At 44.8% G+C, this 20,137-nt stretch overlaps 1 protein-coding gene across 1 annotated transcript in view; it reads left to right on the top strand.

Moving 5' to 3' along the window:
• Window positions 1-15,934, top strand: part of EHD3 (EH domain containing 3) — a 30,459-nt gene extending 14,525 nt beyond the window's left edge. Inside the window, exons 4-6 of the mRNA XM_027696555.1 lie at window positions 10,767-11,179; window positions 12,220-12,384; window positions 13,896-15,934. Of these exons, the coding sequence (XP_027552356.1) occupies window positions 10,767-11,179; window positions 12,220-12,384; window positions 13,896-14,423 (1,106 nt within the window). The 3' untranslated portion in view covers window positions 14,424-15,934. The remainder of the gene's footprint in view (window positions 1-10,766; window positions 11,180-12,219; window positions 12,385-13,895) is intronic.
• The last annotated feature ends 4,203 nt before the right edge of the window (window positions 15,935-20,137 follow it).

Genomic DNA, 20,137 nt, shown 5'->3' with positions numbered 1-20,137 from the left:
ACTTACTGGATGAGGGAAAGGCTGAGGATATTGCTTAGCTAAACTTTAGGAAAGTCTTTGACACTGTTTCCCACAGCATTTTCCTAGAGAAACTGGCTGCCCATGGCTTGGATGGGTGTGCTCTTCCCTGGGTAAAAAACTGTTTGGATGGCCAGGCCAAGGGTTGGTGGTGAATGGAGTTAAATCCAGTTGGCAGCCAGTTACAAGTGGGGTTCCCCAGGGCTCAGCACTGGGACAAGCCAATAATGCCTCTCCAAACATCTGAGAACAGCTGAGGAGGCTAAAGGGGAGTCCCAGTTCTGTAAACTTTTGCACACTATACCTGTTTGTAGAGCTGCAGACCTGTCTTAACATGTGAAACAGGTTCTTCCTGGACAACTTTTCTGTACCTAGTGCAATTAAGTGCACTAGGGGCAAAAAATTGGCACATTGCACATTGGCCCTGTGACTACAGTGTGTGGTCATTCAACCCTTTTGCCAGGAGGCAAGAACTCCAGATGGAGCACAGCCATCTCCTGGTCATTCTGCCATCCCAGGAATTTTCTCTGCCACATCTCCAGCGAGACAAAGGGGCTGTCACAACTTGTCAACTGACCTAATTGCAACAGTTAAAAGTACAGTGTAGATGGGGGTCTCGCTTTGTCACCATTTGCATCCAGGACAGACTGAAACTGGTCATGTGGGCCAGGTTGGATGACCTTTCAATAGCTACAGGGCAAGATCCTCACGTGGTTTAGATCAACACAGCTCTGTTGAAGCTGGGACAACTCCAGCAATTTCTGTCTGCAGGGAGCAGAAAGAGTCAAAAGAGTGTTGAGGTGCTTGTGTTTAGGAAGGGCTGCTGCCAGGCATTGCCTTGAGCTTATCTCAAGGAAGCTGGTGTTTGAAAGGGAGTACTCATCTCCTAGCTCCTATGGAAGAGGAATAGAAAGAAGTGGTGAGGCTGGCACCTTTGCCACCAAGCTTACAAGCCAGCTGCCCTTGGTAGCAAGTTGATTTTGGAGGCAACTAGAGCAATAACGTCGTTTTTAGGCAGAAAATAAGACAGTGCTAAGAACTGCTGACACAACAAAGTGCACCTGCTCTTCTATACCTTCCCAGCCTGCTCAGATTTCACTTAGGAATGAAGCAAGACCTGAGAGAGTCTTACAGAGATTTCCCAAGAGACTTTGAAATTTCTTAACAGCTGGAAACAGGAGAGCTCCTCTTACCTACATTGCTAGTAGGTTTTAACACCCTCAGACTGGGGTACCTGTGAAGCAAGATCAGGGAAGGGAGTAGGCAGTGAAGCAGCTTTCTGTCACACATTTGAGGGGAAAAGTAAAGATTCAAAAGATGTGGCAGGCTTTCCCAGCCTGCCCATCCCATGAGAACCAGCAACATTTCTAAAAATAGGAAATTCCTCTCAGTGGGAACATCACAAGTCGTCTCCTTTCCCTTTAGACGTCAGGAGCATTAGCTAATCTATACGGTGCCAGCTTAGCAGAATACCATGCTATCAAATCTTAGCAATCCTTGAAGGCCACCTTATACTCCTGAATTTCAAAGCAGTAGCTGTTCCTGTTATTGGATCCACATTTCAAGGAGCAGGAGCATGGAAGCTGAGTTTAAAGGATTGATTCAGGGGCCACGTCCAGGTTCTGAAGCTTTGCATTTATCTGAACTGAACTCTGAATTAAATTCACTGCCTCATTGGTGTTAAAAGAGTAACATGAAACATAGTCCCTTCCCCGTTGGACAGACAGGATGTGCACCAGCACCTGGTGTTAGTGCTGGCAGCTCTCAGCCTCAGACAGCCAGCAGCAGGGTAGCAAGCTTTCCTCCAAGGAATGCTGTATAATCCCAAGAAACAGCTCTGCACTGGCTCTTTTCCAGAACTGTATGACCATAAGAGCTCCCATCCCCCCACAGAGCAGCCAATGAAGTTTCCCAGTAGCAGACCTGCAGGTTTAGGCCTATCAAGTGATTGAGGATGATGCAGTCTGTCATAGCTCAAGTCCACATCCCTCTGGCATGCAGTGAGATCACCAGCATTGACACAGCTGTTGCTCTCAGGCTCTGGTAAAAAGTGTAGCCAAGGAGCTGCCTGCGCTGATTTGTCCTACTGAACTCCCCTGACTCATGCACTGCTTTGTGGTGGGCACCCCTGGTGTCACAGGTGTGGTAGTTACACTCCCTAGGATATACTGGTTTCATTTACAGGCCTGGTGGGATGTGTTTCCAGGATGTCATGGCCCAGAGTATCTTGCCCTTCACTGCTTCTGTATTATCCTTACCTGGAAGTCAGCTGTTTCTCTTCTGGTCTTTTTTACATACTGGGGCATGGATCTGTGGCAGCGTGTAAAGAGCCAGTCATTGCCTTGTCTCTTGCTCTGTGTCCTTCTCCTTTTTTTTATTGTTTCTGGGGAGCATGAGGCAGCAGTAGGCTGCAGCGATGGCCGTAAGGGAGGTGTTTGTACCAAAGCACCACAGTCCTGTCTGCTTTGACAATTTGATAATAATATGGATACTATCCATTTGCAAAACACTGTTCTGGTGTCACATAAGGAGCCCAGGCCATCCTGCTGGGAGAGAAGATGAGAAGGGGATGACTGTGCTGAAATAAATGAGGACAGAGGGGTGGACCACAGATCAGGTCATGCAGTACAGCAGAGCCAGGGCAGGAGTTAGGGACTTCCTCATAATTCATCACCTTGTGCAGTCTGCCATGCTAATTGAGCCACCTGGCAACAGGAACTCATGTGCTTCAGTGGCAGTGCCATCCCCGGGGGCTGAGCCTTAACACGCTGCTGACCATCCGTCTCGACCTACACGTGCCCAGAGCTGGGCAGATCCAAGTCTGCCAAGTTCAGTGACACCCTGGCCAAGTTGTATTTGATCCCTGTTTTGGGGTAGTACTTCCTGAATATATCCTGAACACTTACTTCATCTTCACCCTCTATATGTCACCTCCTCCTTTTCCTGCATTAGCAGTGAGCACAAGGTCCTAGCCAGGAGGTAAGGACTGGCAGTGTCATTCCCCATCTGCTTGCTTTCCAGTATGCGCTATTCCAGTGTTTTTCCAGCCTTCTACCCATTCTGCTGGCTGCAGTACAGCCTAGGCATCCCATAGCCAAGGGAAAAAGCCCGTTCACACTAGCCTCGCTGTGTCTCCCGGGAAGGAAGAATTCCCAAATGAGCAGCAGCTTCAGCACCAGGGATGCTTAGTGACTCACCAGCCTGACAGCAAAAAGAAAAATGCTAATAGCAAGTCTTGGGTAGGGCAGAGCTCTCAGACTGGCTGTGTCTCAAATAGCCATGATTGGAAGGGAAAAGCAAACACCAGGGGAATTGATGTTCTCCCACTTCATGCAATGCTGTTTAGGGTACATTGGCAACAAGAAAATATTTTTTCCAAAGAGTTTCATCACATGTGCTAGCAACAGGGTGATACACAACTAAGGCATCCACCCTGATAGCCTCTAAAAGGGAAGTATTTCAAATATTTGCTATACTGCTCCCCACCAGTGATGTTTGCTTATATTTTGTATTTCATTCTGCCTGGGAGGGTAAAAGTGCACTGGTTAGTTTTGACTTCCCAGTTCACCTCTATTACTGCAGTGCAGTAGCTGCTCTTCCAACTTGCCTGATTTTATCACAGTCTCACTAACACATACTGTTCCACTGGAAGGCTCAGCTCCTATAGCCACACAGTTCTGCACTTCCTCTTAAGAGCAGCATAAAAATGAGCAGAAAATCTACACTTTTCATAATTTTTATTTGTAGAAATACATGAAGCCATGAGCCTAACTCTTCTGATCTGAAAGCAAGATTAAAAAAAAAAGTCAAGATTATTTTTGGGTTTTGAGAAAACCATTATTTTGTCTGGGGAGAGGGTCCATCTCCATGATTTCAGTTGGAGGTGCAGTTCCAGAACTGGAAGAAAAAAAAGTAACACAAAACAGCAGATTAAATGGCTGCAAAGATAGAAAGGGCTGTGCTGTTTTGTTGGGGTGTTTTAAATTCTTACTAACATACAGCAAATACTTAATTTGTGTTACTAAACAAGACTAATTTTTAGAACAGCTGTTCAGCTTGTCTGTGCGTTGTCCACTGTGCACTCCAGAAATATCCCAAGTATCTATTTCAGCAAGGAAAGATAGTCATGCCCATCAGCATCTCATCAATTTGCATTATTTATGCCCGTCATGAATTCTTTCAGCTTCCCAAGTAACAATGGAGAAGGAATGTGTTTCCTGGTCACTGGTAGCTGTCAGTTCCTGGTGGCCATTTCAGGCCTTGTTTTCAAACATGATTTCACCCAAAATTAAAATGTGTGTACTGGGAGAATTCAGTTTGTGTTTGAAAGCTATAGTAAAAAAAATTCCTTGGAATCCCAGCTATACACATTAATGCTGCTCTGCACTGACCTCTCTGGAATATGTGGCCTATATTCAAATGCCTTCTGAGGTCTCAAAATCTGGCTAGGAACTGTCTTCAGAATTGGCTCAAATACCAGGAGACGCTCAATCCATCTGTCACAAATGGCAAAGCTGTAAACTTGTAGAGGGGACAACTTCTGCTGTGTGTACATAGAAGCTAAACAGGCTGTTATAAGGAAACTTAGCTCTGAACAACACTCTCATCAGTTTTACTTCACCTGATTTGAATATGCTTACTGAGGATTGGTTCAGTTTCCACTGACATAAAGCAAGAGGCTTGTCAGGCTCCCAGTCTCTTCCCAACCCTGAAGCTGTTGCAGTAAACAACATGAAAGCAAAAGGCCACACAGTCTGCCACTCCAGGTACTGGTTAATGTAAATGTTAGCATTGTTCCTGGCTGAGAGCATAGACAGATCTGCTGTGCTTTGAGTCCTTTTGCCTTTGCTTTGGAAACCCTAAAGTCTCCAAAACGTATTTAATGTTTCCACTAGTTCTTGGTACAGAGGAGGAAGAAATGCAGAGCACTGGCTAGATGATGTAGCTCCCAGTGCTCTGAATCAGCAGCTCTGGGACAGATTATTTCTTTGAGTATAAGTAAAGGCAGAGGTGATCAACAAGCCGAGGCCTGCTCTGAAATTATGACATGTAATGTTCAAAGAAATCTTTTCATCCCAAAGGACTTCTGTCTACTTCGCAACACACCCACAGATATACATTAGAGGAATCTCTTTATATTCCCTTGGAAGGCGGCCACCGCCAGAGAGGAGTATGGCAGCTTTTTACAAAGATGTTTTGGGATGAGCTGCAGCGAGGTGTATCCAATACCCATCCTTTGCTTTTCATCATCCCTTCTGTCCTCTCCTTGCTGGCACTACCAGCTCCTCACTGTCAGAGAAATTTGCTCAAATCACTGTTGTTCCACCCAGTCCCAGCACCCTTCTCTCTCCATGACACCATCCCTCTTTGGGTCTCACAAGAGCCATCCACCCAGCTTCCCACTCACTTCATGTGTCCTCAAAGGATATGTCACTTCCCCCTCCCCCGCTCCCCTCCTTTTCTTCTTCTGACCATCGTGTGACCTTCCTTCTCCTTTGCTTACAGCCATCTGTCACATTTGGGTAACACCTGCCCCTCCTGGCACGTTCTCCCCCGCCACTGTGGGCTGCCCGCATGTTTTGCCATGACATAAGTCCTCTTCCCTGGACTTGGAAGGGCTTTCAGGCAGGCCATCACTGTGAGCAGTTAGACTAAGCCTCAAAACCCTCTTATTCAATTATAAAAATTCAAATCAAGACATTAGTTCCCTGGAATCAGCATTCATTTCATCTCTGAAGAGCTGTTCCCTCTCGAGGATAGTCAGTGTTTACTGTGTCAACTATCCCATCTTCTGATGTTGTCCTCAGATGCACAGAGCCAGTCTGTCAGTTGACAGATAGGGACACAGCTATAAAACTCTGCCCTATAGAGTGGCACAGTCTGGTAAATCTTCAATCCCTGGATAATATCAGCTTTAGAAAGATGAAAAGGAAGCTCCCAGTGACTCAAATTAGCAGGAAAGAGGTGAATTGCTAAAAGCAACAGCACAATTTACAGCAGGAGTGACAGCAAGCTGTGAGATATCTGGTGCAAAGCAGCAGCTTTGTGTTTTTCAGCATTTCTTGATCTTGCTGTTCCCATGTGATCCCACCTGAACTCCACTACCACAGAGTCTGTGGCCATGGTTTCACAAAACAGGAAAAGCAATAGTGTGCATGCTACCAGACAAAAAACCAGCACAAACAAACAAAACAAACCTAAACCAATAAGCAGTGTAGCTACATGGTGAGAAATGCTGAACCAATGCATGCCCACTCGGTGGTGGTTTAAATTGGCTTTAAAATGTTACAGCCAGGCAGATTTTGTGCTAGGTCAGGTATCATCCATCTTCCCACAGTCAGCATAAAGACTGTATCATGCCAGGGTCTGACTTGACAGAAGTATAATTGCATAATCCTATCAGATCTTGGTGAAATGCGTGCTGTCAGGTATTCCAGTGGTGCACGAATTCAGTAAGCCAGCCTGCCTTATGGAGTCTGGGTGGCAGGGTGTCTGCAAGATCATTTTTTCTGTAGGCTGAACTCACTGGCAGTCCTGCTGACTCGTCAGCTTTGTGTTAAATCTGTTGAGTCCTTTTCATGCTGTCAGAAGGAAACCTGTCCCATGAAAAAAAGTCTGATGGAAATAAATCTGTTATCGTGTTCATCTTGTCCTCCTAGTACTGTATGGTTGGGATTAATTTTCTATTCGTGTTCACCTTGTTTGGAGGTTGTGAAAGCAGCTGCATCAGTGATGTTAGGGAATGTTTAAGTATGCATCGTATTTTTCAACAGGAATGTGAGTACAACAAACAGACAGGAATTACTGAACAGAAAATTCTTCCCTTAACAGTTCTATCTGACACATCCCCGTAATAATAGTTTTGCATTTATGCAGCTTTGGCAAGCAGATGGCTTCCCAAATGCCCTGTAACTTCACAATTAAACTGTGCTGTGTGTGTGGACAGCTTCACCCATCACTGAAACACTGCCAAGTCAGAGATAGTAACTCGCTGCTTTTGTGAGAGGCCTTAGCAACACCCTACAACACTGAGAGAGGCGTAAAGAGACATAACGCATTTGCAGTGGAATGAGCAAGGGACACTATGAAAACTCCTAATTTGACTGTAGATGAAGATCAGCTCATAAACTGATAAACACACTAATAAACTGCCAGAAGGAAGAGTCAGGCTCTGTGCATCTGTGAAATCAAAAAGGGGCAGGGGGAGTAAACTAAAGCGAGGATATAATGCTTAGATTTAGTTACAGAATGAGCCTCCTGTGTTTTCAGGTGTTGAGCACCTCCAGCTTGCCCTTAGAATTTTACATTGTCACTCTGCTACCCAAATGCTTTAGTAATAATCTACACTTTTTATACACTGAAAGCAAAACTAAAGAATCAACCTTGCTGTTGTATCATGTATGTAGCAATTCTCTAGGCACTTGTCTGTGTGAGAAAACACCACCAGTCAGTGACTCCAAGTAGGTACTTGTAAACAAAGGTCTTGTCCCACCTGCCCTTTCCACACGTCATGCTACATGTTAAGGAACAATACAACACTCATGATAATTTTCCTGTCTTTTCCTCTGAAGTGTTCTGTTGCTTAAGAACAAAATACATACACTTACACTTTGGTTTTCCTGCCAAGTACCTCCATACAGGAGAATGCAGCTGTGATTATTAGAAGTGCACGCAAAGACACGTTTCTTACTCTGCTGGGCACCAACAGGAAAGCAGTCTCACTCGTTCCCTGAGTGCCAAGGCAAGTGGGACATACAAGGGGAGTGTGTGGGCTGGGCTTTTGTCCCAGCATGGGATGCAGATGAGTCCATGCTGTTGACTGCTCTGAAACATCACCAAGTGTTACTCCCCAGGGCTTTGTTCTCTCATTAATGGAGATATGCAGGACAGCTGTCGGGAGAATATTTCTGAACAAGGAAAGAAGCTCAGAAAGTAAGTCTGCTAATCAATCTAGACATTTAATGAAGTCCACAGGGACATTCAAGACTCACTTTATGTTACTGTAGCATCTGGGAATACACAAAAGGTCTGAGCAGATATTAATTTCCTTTTCTTGCTGCATAGAAAAATATTTTTTTTTTGTTAATAGGAAAGAGAGGCTCACAGAATAGATACCTTCTAAGTGTTACTGTGGATGCAGGCTTGATACAAGATAAAAATCATCAGAGCTAAATACCTAAAGCTACTTTTGGAAAAACCTTGAGACCCGGCAGATCAAAGGGCTAAGATCAATCTCCCAAGTCCTCAGTTAATACCAAAACTACCGTACCACTCTTTCTACAGCCTCCTCTTCTTTTAAATAATGAGTTCCCACTTTTACTGAATCACTAAAAGGTGGGCTGAATGTCAGTTGCAGACAGTTTCCCTGCCTCATCCCAGCCCCTAAGTGAGCCTAATAGAGACTGTTCCTCTACTGTCAGAGGGAAAACATTTACGTGATCTGACAGGACATCACTAGCATTCCAAGGTATCCTAGAGAGCATGATTCTCTTTCCCCTCTTGGTTCTCCCAAGAAAGTAGCCGAGGTACAATTCAAACGTGTGCCAGTTTGACAAGAAAACATCCCAGTCAGTGAGATTTGACAAGATTATATGCAGAAACATCTCCAAACAAAGTCACCCTGACTCATTGCTTTCATGATAAAAAAGCAAGCTGTGTTGCTCTGTGTATGAGGAATAAACTGTCTTGCCATGCCAGATGACTTCCAGTACAGCCCCAGCAGACCTGAGCATTAAGTGTGTGTTTAGCAAAGTTTGAGGGGGCGTGGGAGGTCCTTGTTTGCAAATTCATTGATCTGCTTGCAGAGGGACAGCTTACAGTCTGAACCCCATCCAAGTGAAATGAGGCATCTTCATCCTGCTGCCAGTCCCTCCTAGCACAGGTTGGGAAGGAGTCAGCACGCTTAGCTTTGCAGCAGATATGCAAATGGTGAGGTGGAGGTCAGCTCCCTACAGCAAGAACACCTAAGGTTAAAAAGCTGAGGTTAACCCAAGTGTTAAAAAAGGCTGTTAATATCTGAAAGCAAACAGGACCAAGTTTATTTCAGTTTAAGAGTCTGACTCGTGACTGTTATTGAGGTCAGACACGTGGACTGGACAAGATACAGAGCTATCAATATAATATATTGAATGCTCAGCAGGTCTTTGTCAAAGGTAATGCTAATTTTGAATCCTCTGAAGCTCTCAGCATCAAACGTAACTGAGCAAAGAGCCAGGGCCCAGCACTGCTTACTGCTGCTAGAGAAGGCACTGGTGTCTTAAATGAGCAGAGGACACTGGTGGGACAAACATCTATCTCTTCCATCTATGATTTCTGTAGATCCTCTGGAAGACAGCAGGGCACACACCCACACCCCACTACCCTTTTCTTGTAAGGAACAAACAGTAATTGACCAAAGCAGAACACTGCCAGAAATAATCTTTGCATTTGTTCTCAGTGGCAAAAGTTAATATCAGCCAAAGAGAAAGTTCACACAGGCTTTACTCTTGACTTGGCAGCCAGGATTGCACCTCAGTTTGCTTAGTCAGAAGGGAGAAAAGGCCAGTGGCAAAAAGCAAGATCAGAGCTCAGCTGTCCTCCCTTCTGTAGTTCCAATCTAATGACTGGGATGCGCTGGTTGCCCTCTAGGTTTTGGAGGGGACAGAAAGAAAAATGAAGGAAAAAGAAAGGGTAGGGGGAGGAAAAAGCACTGAACTAATTATCATACATTTATTCATGAAAGCCAAGATTAAAATAGTTATTTTAAAGGATTCAAATGCAAGTAGCATTTGCTCTGTCCTGATTTTCCTTAACAGAGTGCAGCACTCTGGCAACAGAGATAACCCCAAATGTTGCACAGCATAGGAGAGCCTGACAGAGCAGAGGGAGAGAATGAGCCAGTCTCTCACCGAGGCTTTAAAGAAGGTGAAAAAAACACCACAGAACTAGGAAAGAAGGTCGTTTGGTTGCTGTCATTACTACTGTTTTAAGGACACATCTCCACACACTCTATTTATCATGCCCTCTATTGCCTAGAGAATGGACACTGTACATCCATTATCCTTAGTCTTGAGGCATGTGAAATTTGAACCCACTGTTCCTGTCTTTAGTCCACCTCTCATGTTCTGCTAAGCTTCAAGCACTTTGCTAAGTGAACACAAATCATTTGGGTTTGTGCACATGCAGCAGGTATGACAGGATGATTATTCTGGTAAGGCAGGTTATTTGCATCCCGGGTTTTGAATTGGATGCAACAACGTTAGTCTCACACAACTAGACAAGAGCTGAGAATTATTCAGTGGTAGAGATACGCATCTCAAACCAGTCTGGGTGCAAGTATTGCAATTATCCAGCTTTCTACAGCCCTCGTAGGCCATGCTGGTGGCCAGTCACACACAAAGCAGACCTTTCTTGTTGCCACATAGAAGACTTCTGCAATAGCTCTTTGATGTAGCAGTTGCCTCATGATATGCATTTGAATGAAAGATCTGGAGCACAAGTTCAAGACTTCTTCAGGTGATCTCTTAAAAGATGAGAGCTACCCTTAGCTGTGCGCTTCATGAGTGTTTCAGTGTGAAGGACAGGGCCTCATCTCCACCTTCTTTGGGACAGGAAACAATGTTTCGTGTTCCTGTTATCAAGCTGGTCTACTGGGAAAACTTCCTCTTCAAGCTTACCCTCTGTTAGGCACAGGTATAATTCAGGTACAGCAAGTAGGCTTCTCTAGTCCCGTGTATGTTGCATCTCTTCTCTTCCTCCACCCCTTGCAGGTTACGACTTCGCTGCTGTACTGGAGTGGTTTGCAGAGCGGGTTGACCGCATCATTCTCCTTTTTGATGCGCACAAGCTGGACATCTCTGATGAATTCTCTGAGGTCATCAAGGCCCTAAAGAACCATGAGGACAAGATGAGAGTTGTTCTCAACAAGGCCGACCAGATAGAGACTCAGCAGCTGATGCGGGTGTACGGTGCCCTCATGTGGTCCCTGGGAAAGATCGTCAACACTCCCGAGGTCATCAGGGTCTACATTGGCTCCTTCTGGTCCCATCCATTGCTCATCCCTGACAACCGCAAGTTGTTTGAGGCAGAGGAGCAGGACCTGTTTAGGGACATCCAGAGCCTGCCCCGCAATGCAGCCCTGCGGAAGCTGAATGATCTCATCAAGCGAGCACGGCTGGCCAAGGTGGGTGTTGGCATGGAACCCCCAAGCACTCAATTTGGGCTGTCTGGAGCACGCAGGCTATGGGGAAGTGGTTTTGGCCAGTTCAGCCTGCAGAGCTGGTGGATCCTACTCTTTTTCCATCCCATTTGACTTGGGTCCAGCATATTAGCCCTGTGCACTTCAAGGAAGAAAGCACCTCCGTTGCTTGGTGCATCAATCATGGCAGGCCAGAGCAAGGAAGGTGACCACAAATCAAAGCAGGTAGCACTGGAAGGGATCTAGAAAGAGTTGCTCTGTGGTAACAACCTGAGAATTAGAACCAATTCAGTATATCAGAATCATACACCAAGGGAATTGTTAAGCTCTGGGTCTTTTGCTTTAAACTTTCTTACCCAAGAGAGATGCCTGGCTTAGATGGATGCAGGAGGTAGAGACTCACACAAATGATAAATAATCCTGCAGTATGTCTGAAAATTTGAAATGAGCAGAATGAAGCCCCTAAAAATACAGGGAAGAGCCCTACACCAATTGAGAAAAGATATCAAAAGATCCCTATAAAGCTTTCTGTTCAAGGGTCTTCATTTCTAAGAGGAAATGATTGATTCACCATTCAAAAAAAAAACAAAACAATGTTTTATAAGTTAGGGACTGGTATTCATACTAAAACATTAAACAAAGTCTAGAGAGCTCCAAAACCTGTATGTTTGGTTTGGACTGGAAAGGAACTATTCCCTGGAAGGCCCTGCCCAGTGGAAGACGAAAAATTAAAGCACCACCACGCACCACCACTTCTTCCAGGAAGTGCATTTGAATGTTACTGTCTGTATGCCCAGGACTCACAGCGTTTGCACCTTGTCTCAGCACAGCCAGAGTGCACAGCTGAGCAGCACTTAGCATTGGAGCAACAATCCATAGGCACAGGCAAGCTGAGGAGGTGAGCTTGCTCTTCAGGGTGGGACAAGATGGACTTGAGTCCTGGGCACAGATACTCTGCTGAGAAGAATTTTTCTGATATGCTGTTTTACACTTGTCTTCATTCCATATAATTTAACTCCCTTCAGGTCCATGCCTACATCATCAGTTCCCTGAAGAAGGAAATGCCCTCAATGTTTGGGAAAGACAATAAAAAGAAAGAGCTTGTTAACAACTTGGGAGATATTTATGCCCGAATTGAACGGGAGCATCAGATCTCACCAGGAGACTTCCCTAATCTGAAAAAGATGCAGGTAAGCAGGGGCATCTTGGCCAAACATCCAAGGAAAAAGCATTAGAGTAACCACAGGGAATACAACAGAGCCACGTAGACGCTGATTGTTGCCACCTGTAAGGAAAGGCCTGCTGTAATGTTGAAATGGGCTTTGAAATATGTGTAGGCTGTATTTGGGCATGAGCACTTCTCACACACAGAGCTCATGTGAAGCTGCAGCTGCCTTCATTTCTCAAATTTTTGCCTGTATAGCACTTTACAGCAAATGGTTTCTTCTATTTTTCTTTAATTCCAGGTCAATTTGAAGAATTTTCAGGCCAAAGAATACTGTTAATTTATGTTAAAAGGAAAGCTGTGCCCTGAAAAGCCTACATATACCCCTCTCGCCAAGAACTATACTTTTTTTTGTATTCTACTTCACGCTTTGTTTCTAGAAAGAGAGAAATGAAGGTGTGAAAACTTAAAGCCCCTTTTCTATTTTAAACAGAGAGGCAGGCTTTCTGTTCTGCAGACCTGAGACCTGACCCAGTGTTCATGCAAGTCAGAAACTTCAAAGGACCTTGGATTAGAGCCTTGTATTGTATATTCAAACAATGCTGAACAGTGCTGCATTGCTGCGTGGCTTCAGTCCAAGCAGAAACCTGTTCTGAGTTGCCAGCTGTCGAGGTTGCTACTAGTTACCTATGAAAAACACAGCATTTGCCTTTTTTGTCTTTTTTAAAGTATATTTTTCATAAATTGTTGGGAATGGGATCTATGGAGTGTATCCAACAGGAGATATCATTCACTGCTTGTTAAAATGTGGGCTTAAGCGTATAAATACTGTACCGATCCATTAGAAGCGAATAATGTGGATTAAATGAGTAGAGGGTGAAGGATAAAGCTGTAGGTCATTTTGCAGTTAGAAGAGAGTTCTCTGAAGGCCCTACTCAAAGCACATTTGCTTAGCTGTGAAAATTACAGAATCTGAGTCATGTAAAGATGTGCTCATCTCTTACAGACATGCTACTGTCTTTGTGACATCTGAAAGATGCACTGTATGATGATGAGTATAATAGCCTTTTTCCAGAGTGGCATCTCCTTCCCAGGGTGCAGAAGTGGGAAGGAGTGCAGAACACTGGCTGGAGGATGTAGCAAGAGCTGCGCAACCAGTTTGCCTTCAACAATTTGGTCTTCAAGGAGGTTGTTTCTGTGTGGCGTGGAAAGGAGGAGTCTTATTTGCATATGTCCATCATTTGGGCTTTTGAGCAAACTGCTTCCCCTCTCTGTATCACATCAGCCCCCCTTTGTAAGAAGAGAAGGTCATTTTCAGTAGGACTTAAAAAAGGATGTAAGTAAGAGCAAGGCCAGTCAGGGAGACCCCATCGCATGCTGAGGAACGGGGCTGTCAGAGAGGGAATGCCAAGCTCCCCACTCCTCTGCAATAGCACTTTTTTTGAGCCAAGCAGCAGGCAGGCATCCCACTCTACGCCATTACTCCACAGTGCACAGCCATGTCGCTCATCTCTTGCTATGTTGTCCTATTTTAAGGATCAGTTGCAAGCCCAGGATTTTAGCAAGTTCCAGCCTCTGAAGAGCAAGCTGCTGGAGACCGTGGAAGACATGCTGGCCAACGACATCGCCCAGCTCATGGTGCTCGTACGCCAGGAGGAGTCACAGCGGCCAACCCAGATGGTGAAGGGAGGAGCCTTTGAGGGCACCTTGCACGGTCCCTTCGGCCATGGCTACGGCGAAGGCGCCGGTGAAGGCATTGACGATGCCGAGTGGGTGGTGGCCAGGGACAAGCCCATGTATGACGAGATCTTCTACACACTCTCACCTGTCGATGGTAAAATAACTGGTGCCAATGCAAAGAAGGAGATGGTAAGGTCTAAGCTGCCCAACACGGTGCTGGGCAAGATATGGAAACTGGCTGACATCGACAAAGATGGCATGCTGGATGATGAGGAGTTTGCCTTGGCGAATCATCTCATTAAAGTCAAGTTGGAGGGTCATGAGCTGCCAAATGAGCTCCCTTCCCATCTCCTCCCTCCATCCAAAAGGAAAATAACAGAGTGAAAGCAATGTTACAGGGGAGAGGGAAAGGGAAGGGGGAAAAAAAGATCTAGAAAAACATGTTTACTTAAATTATACCTTTAGATGTGAGATCACGTTTGGATTTATACCTACTTTGCTGTATGAAGAACAAAATCTAAAGCAGAACAAAAAAGTCCAATCCTTCATGATAATATGCAATTAACTCTTCCAGTGTACTGTCCCTGCTTTCTAATGTGTAGTCTGTAAATATGAAGGTAAAGAAAGGACATTGCGAGTAGGAGACTCTCTTAAGCAGGAGTAGAAGAAAACCTGAAGTGGGCTGCATTTTATGAGAGTGGAATAGGCACTAATAGAAATCTGCTACATGCCAGTATCACTCCTGAGCTTTGGCTGCACCTGCTGCCTTTTAATGGGTTGCGCAAACTTCAGGAGACTGAAATCTTGAAGAGAAACCACAAGGTCTTTGAGCTATTGGCCAAACTAAAGAGCGCTTCCTAATTAATGTAAGCCCACACTAAAATACTAGATACTAAACCCCAGAGTTAAGAATTTTAAGAACCTTGATTCACTGTTAGATGCAAATTTTCCAACATTCCCCTGTCCTTAAAGAAAAATATATAAATAAAATCTGAAAGAGCTCTAAACTGGGTAGCTGGAGTTCCTCATTGTTCACTGTGGGACAGGCACTCAGAGTTCCCAATCGTCACTACCTCCCATTCCATCCCCAGGGGAGATTTGTTCTGCAGGCATGGCCAAGAGAACCAACCTCCAAGGGAAACAGGGATGGGGCACTAGGGGTGGAGATCAGGTGGGTTGGAAGGGAGGAACACTGCTCCCAGGCTCACTGAACATTTCACAACCAGTGGATAGTGTTTCCTCTTTGAACAACGGTGGTGTCTGTTATCCCTGTGAAGTGACGTGTTTACTCTCATTGTGCACACTGAAAGCTACCAGGCCCCATTCCTACTGTAAAGATACAAACCCCGCACTGTCAGGTGGATGGGCCATCACAAGAGCAGAGAACACAGAGGGGCAGTGGGCAGAGCTTGCTCTGCTGCCTGTGCCTCCACAAATCTAGCCAAGATGTCAGCCTTCACACATTCTCCTCACCACGCAGTAACACTTGATCCCCTCCAGAACCTCTACCCTGAGCCATGAGAACTTCCCTGCTTCTTTCATGCTCTATGAAATTTTTGTTTTCAAGACCCAATTTTAGCAGAAATCCCTCAATTTCCTATTTCATTTCCTAAACACACACACGCGCGCACACTCTTCTGGTTTTTGTTGTTGCTTTGGAGCAGTGTGTTGTTACAATTCCTATTGTCACTTTATATAAGCTGAGCTCCTACTGTGATGAAATACCAAGATAAGTATAACTTATTTTATATCTCTTGTGTTCATATTATATAGAGAAATATATTCTGTGTATGTAGGATGTGCTTATTGCAGTACATTTATCACTTGTCTTAAAAATTAATGCATTAACCTTTTTTGTACCCTGGTCCTAAAACATTATTAAAAAAGAAAGGCCAGATCTGTCTATTTCTTTACATAGCAAAAGGAAATGCAGCTGAAAAGAAAAAAACTTGTTTCCATGTGCAACAGAATGAGGAAATTATCCTTAACACATTCCCAAATGTACATGCACAGATCAGCCCAGCTGGACACGGGTGTGCACTGCTGAGTGCCTGGTTGACAACTGCAACATCTTCCTTCCCTTTTGGCATCACACCACAATCTCCATACGTGCCAAAGCAAGTGGAATTTATCCACAGTCCACCTTGTTCAATGTAGGGGAGAGATAACAGCCAAATTTCAGCAGAAAAGGTATATATTGAAAGAGTTTCTTCCTGCCACTTACAGATGAGAATGCTACAGATTTATCAAGATCTGGAAAGGACACAAAAAACCTTAATCTTACATCTTGCTGGCTCTAATTTTACTTCTGTCTTCATTGCCCTTTCTTTACACGTTCATTACAATGATAGCTATCCCCAGAGTGGGATAGTGAGAGGCACTAAGACAGTGAGAGAAGTTAGGATATTACTGGGGAAGGATTGGAAAGAGGGCGTGAGCTGTAGTGGTTGGCGGAGTTTCCATTTAGCAGCTGTACAGGATGAGAGAGGGGTGAGAGGAAATCGTAGGGTGGAGAGCAAAGGCAGTAAATGGAAATTGAAGGAAAAGTCAGCAAACTCGATGTCACTCCAGTTCGACTACCCAGTAACCTCCAGTTTAACTGTCATTACAGTGCACACGTCGGCAAATGCTGTCCAGGTCTTTGTGTGGAATTTGCATCCCTCTGACTCCAGTAGAGGCACAAGGTTGAGGCTGAACAGAGCACCCTGAATCAGCCTTATCTCTATTGGGCGTGACTTTCTGATGGCCACAGCACAATGCTTGTGCCAATCATGTCACGCTGAAATTGAACAGCTTCTTAAAAAGCAGAAGATTACTGTTGCTCTCAAAGGGCATGAGAGAAGGCGAGGTCTGTTAGTCTTTCTTCCAGGATAGGAAGATGCTCACATAGGCCAAATATTGTAAGAGGAATCAAACAGCTTTCAGGGCACAAAGCCTTTTGTCCCTGATTGTGCATATGAGTTCAGAACCCAAACCACTAGCCTGTTGTTAAAGCACATGCAGTAGATGAGTTTTCAGTGCGTTGACTGCCGTTGTGTTTTACCCTAATCTCAAAAAAGGGCTCACTGTTACACAGGAAACAGATTTTCTGTGTTGCTGGTAGCAGCAGTTACCCCCACACACTGGTGAAGGTGTGCCAGCACGTGCCACAGCTCCTGCCTCTGCTCTGCACATCATGCAGAGGTTCCTGCTCTTCATCCCTGTGCCAGCCTCTCCAGGATGTTTCAGCAGGATTCGCTCAGAAGTGCCAGCAGGACAGTGGCACGAAGAGCTCTGCCAGCACAGGTCAAGTGCACAAAGCACCACTGCGGCACTGCAGCGTGGGAGTTTGCTTTCAACACTCGCTCGGAAACCACTTGGCACTGTCAGTGCAGCTTCCCCACTCATGTTGGAGGGGAAAAAACAACACAAGCGTTTTACTGACAAACACGCAGTTACTTAACACGATTGCACTGGGGTTTAGCAACAAGGCAGGAGGCGAAGTAACCCTGTTACAGAGGGAACAGGACAGCAACTAGAGAGGCTGTGATTCCAGTGAGGCGGTTTATGAATAGTCCTCTTTAGTCGGGTAAATTCATCCAGCACGTTTTACTTTCGCTAAGCTCTTCAGAAAATCAAAACACACAAAAAAAAAACAAAAAAAACAAAAAAAACCAAAAAAAAAAAACCACACAAAAACAAGCACCGAAAAATCCACGCCAAACCTCAAGCGCCCTAAGGTTCTCTATACAAAAATACATGGAATCCTGTCTCTCCACTAGGGCTGTGAGAAGGTGTCTATTTCTCCATCCCCTTCCCAGAAAGCAGCTGCCTATGCATACACCTCTTTTTTTCCCTCTTCCCGTCACAGTTATGACTCTATGGGCAATCCCAGCCACCTGCATTGTTTCTCACATCTGTGACAAGGACACGCTTTTCCAAGCCCACCAGAACCTGGGGCGCTGCACACAGCCCTACAGCCGGTGTATGTCCTTGCCAGTTCACAGAGCCACACTCCCAAAGGCCGTTATCTGTGTCCAACAGTGCTTCCTTTTTCCAAGAGCAGTTCTCAATTACTGAACAAGGTTTCCCCAGGAGGTTATACAGAGGAATCTATTCATTTGCCCATGTCTGTGGGTGGGGGATTTTGTCATGTGAACATACCACTATCACTCACTTCTCTGATCCTCTCATGTCCCTCCCTACCCATCCTCACACAGAAGAACTTCCACAAGGCCAGAAGAACAAAAAGACCTTTTTTTTTCCCCCCCTCCAAGTAGGAACTTCGTTTGGTCTTCTCTCTTTCTGGGAAGGATCTAGAGAATAAAAGTCTGTACCTCCATGCTATATGAGCTAATATATGAGTTTTTTTGAAAATTAAATTCTCTCTACTGTGGAGCATGACAGGCAGATTGGATCAACAGTGCTATACAACCATTTATTTGAAGGGAAGGATAGTAATTACACTAAGTTCCCTGAATAAGATTTCACAGGAGGTGTGTAACTTAGCAAAAGGCAATTAATTCTGGGAGCTGGAATTTAGCCAGTATGCTGGAGTTCAGAGGGATTTTTAATCAAACAGAAAAGGTTAGAATCAGTTTTTCCATCATCTTAAATTCCAACACAAACTTCATACAACAATGAAATTCAGATTTAGATCTGGAAACTGTTCTTTTAACTTGCTGTCCTTATTATGCCTTAATGCTTTGTCCATATGAAGGCAACCTTTGTTTGGGGAACAAGAGTTATGGGCCATTTAACCATACATAGAGTGACACTGTTCCTACAAGCCTGGCTGGAAATGTGGAGAAGCTTCTCCAGAATTCACCTCAGAACATGCTACACCTCTTGTGTCATTCATAGCTTCCACCTCTGCTATTGTTTATTTCATGTCTCTCTTATTATAGGGACAAGCTATGGCTCCACATTTAGGCTTTGTTAAAATCAAGGGACATTGTAGACTATTTAAGCTCTTTCTAGGCTCGAAAGTCCTTAAGTCCTTCAAAGCTTGACAGATGGGTGGGAACACTCATGGAGAACAGCACTGAATTACTGCAGAGGAGCAGCTTGGCTATAGCATCCAAGTTATTTTTGTGGAGTTTTCATAACATAGCATTTCTTATTTTTTGGTCTTTCCCTTTCCTTCCTTGTGCTTATGAGCCTTTCCCTCCTCTTGCCAGTCTATCCAAGAGGGGGGGAATACAAGGCTTGGTTTGAAACTTGAGGTGCTATGAAGTTCAAGACTAGTGCAGGCAACTCAGTCACTGTGTAGCTTTCCAACTCCTTCAGGCACTGCAGATAGAGTAACGAAGCCAGTATTTAAAGCAGGACTTTTAAACAATTCCTCCTTGCCTGAAGGGAGAGAAATCCCTGATGAGTACAGCACACGTTCTCCACGGCATGCCCATTCCACTGATCCCTTTGCTGTCAAACACTATACAAGTTGCTAGGTTTGAAATGGGCTCTTCTCCAGCCAGTTACGTGTCATGTAAACAGCCGTCAGCAAGGGCTCCATTAATGTCTTCTGAAGATGTGAACATGGAAGATATTTATAGGCCTTGGATTATATTGTCCTCCTTGCCTGTGCCATTGCGCAAACCAAGGGCGTGTTAGTGGAATTCCTCTCCTTACACCACGCAAGATCACTGCAAGCAAATGCCAAGTAAAAACTCTCTCTAAATAGCTTTTACCCACCGTTCAGTCTACCACCCTACACTTTTATTAGCAAGATGAGGATCAGAGAAGCTCCTTATAAGGTGATGGCAGCACAGAGGCCAGTAGGAAGCACAGGGAAAGCACTCTGGCCTCTTCTCTGACCTCCTTCAACCATTAGTTTTCAAGGCAGTGTTTCAGCAGCTTTTTTCCTAAAGACAGTGGAAAGGTATCAAAATGAAGAGCTTGCTGCTTCTCTGCCTACCATATTTAAGCCATTTACAAAACAGTCTAGTGGGAATTACCTGCATCCAGCCACCTTGAAAGCTTGCATGTCCCACAGCACAGGCATCTCCAGTGGTACTGCAACTGCATAGCTGGAGTCCATGCTGGCAGCTAATAGGGTATGTTAAATCTTCAGAAGCAGAATTACTTCCCAATTGGGATGTAAGGATCCAATACCTCAG

Source organism: Neopelma chrysocephalum, unplaced genomic scaffold (assembly GCF_003984885.1).
Source record: "Neopelma chrysocephalum unplaced genomic scaffold, ASM398488v2 Primary Assembly neopelma1_108, whole genome shotgun sequence".
NCBI lineage: Eukaryota > Metazoa > Chordata > Aves > Passeriformes > Pipridae > Neopelma > Neopelma chrysocephalum.
The sequence above is the reverse complement of the archived record's forward strand: the minus strand, read 5'-3'. Positions and strand labels throughout refer to the sequence as shown.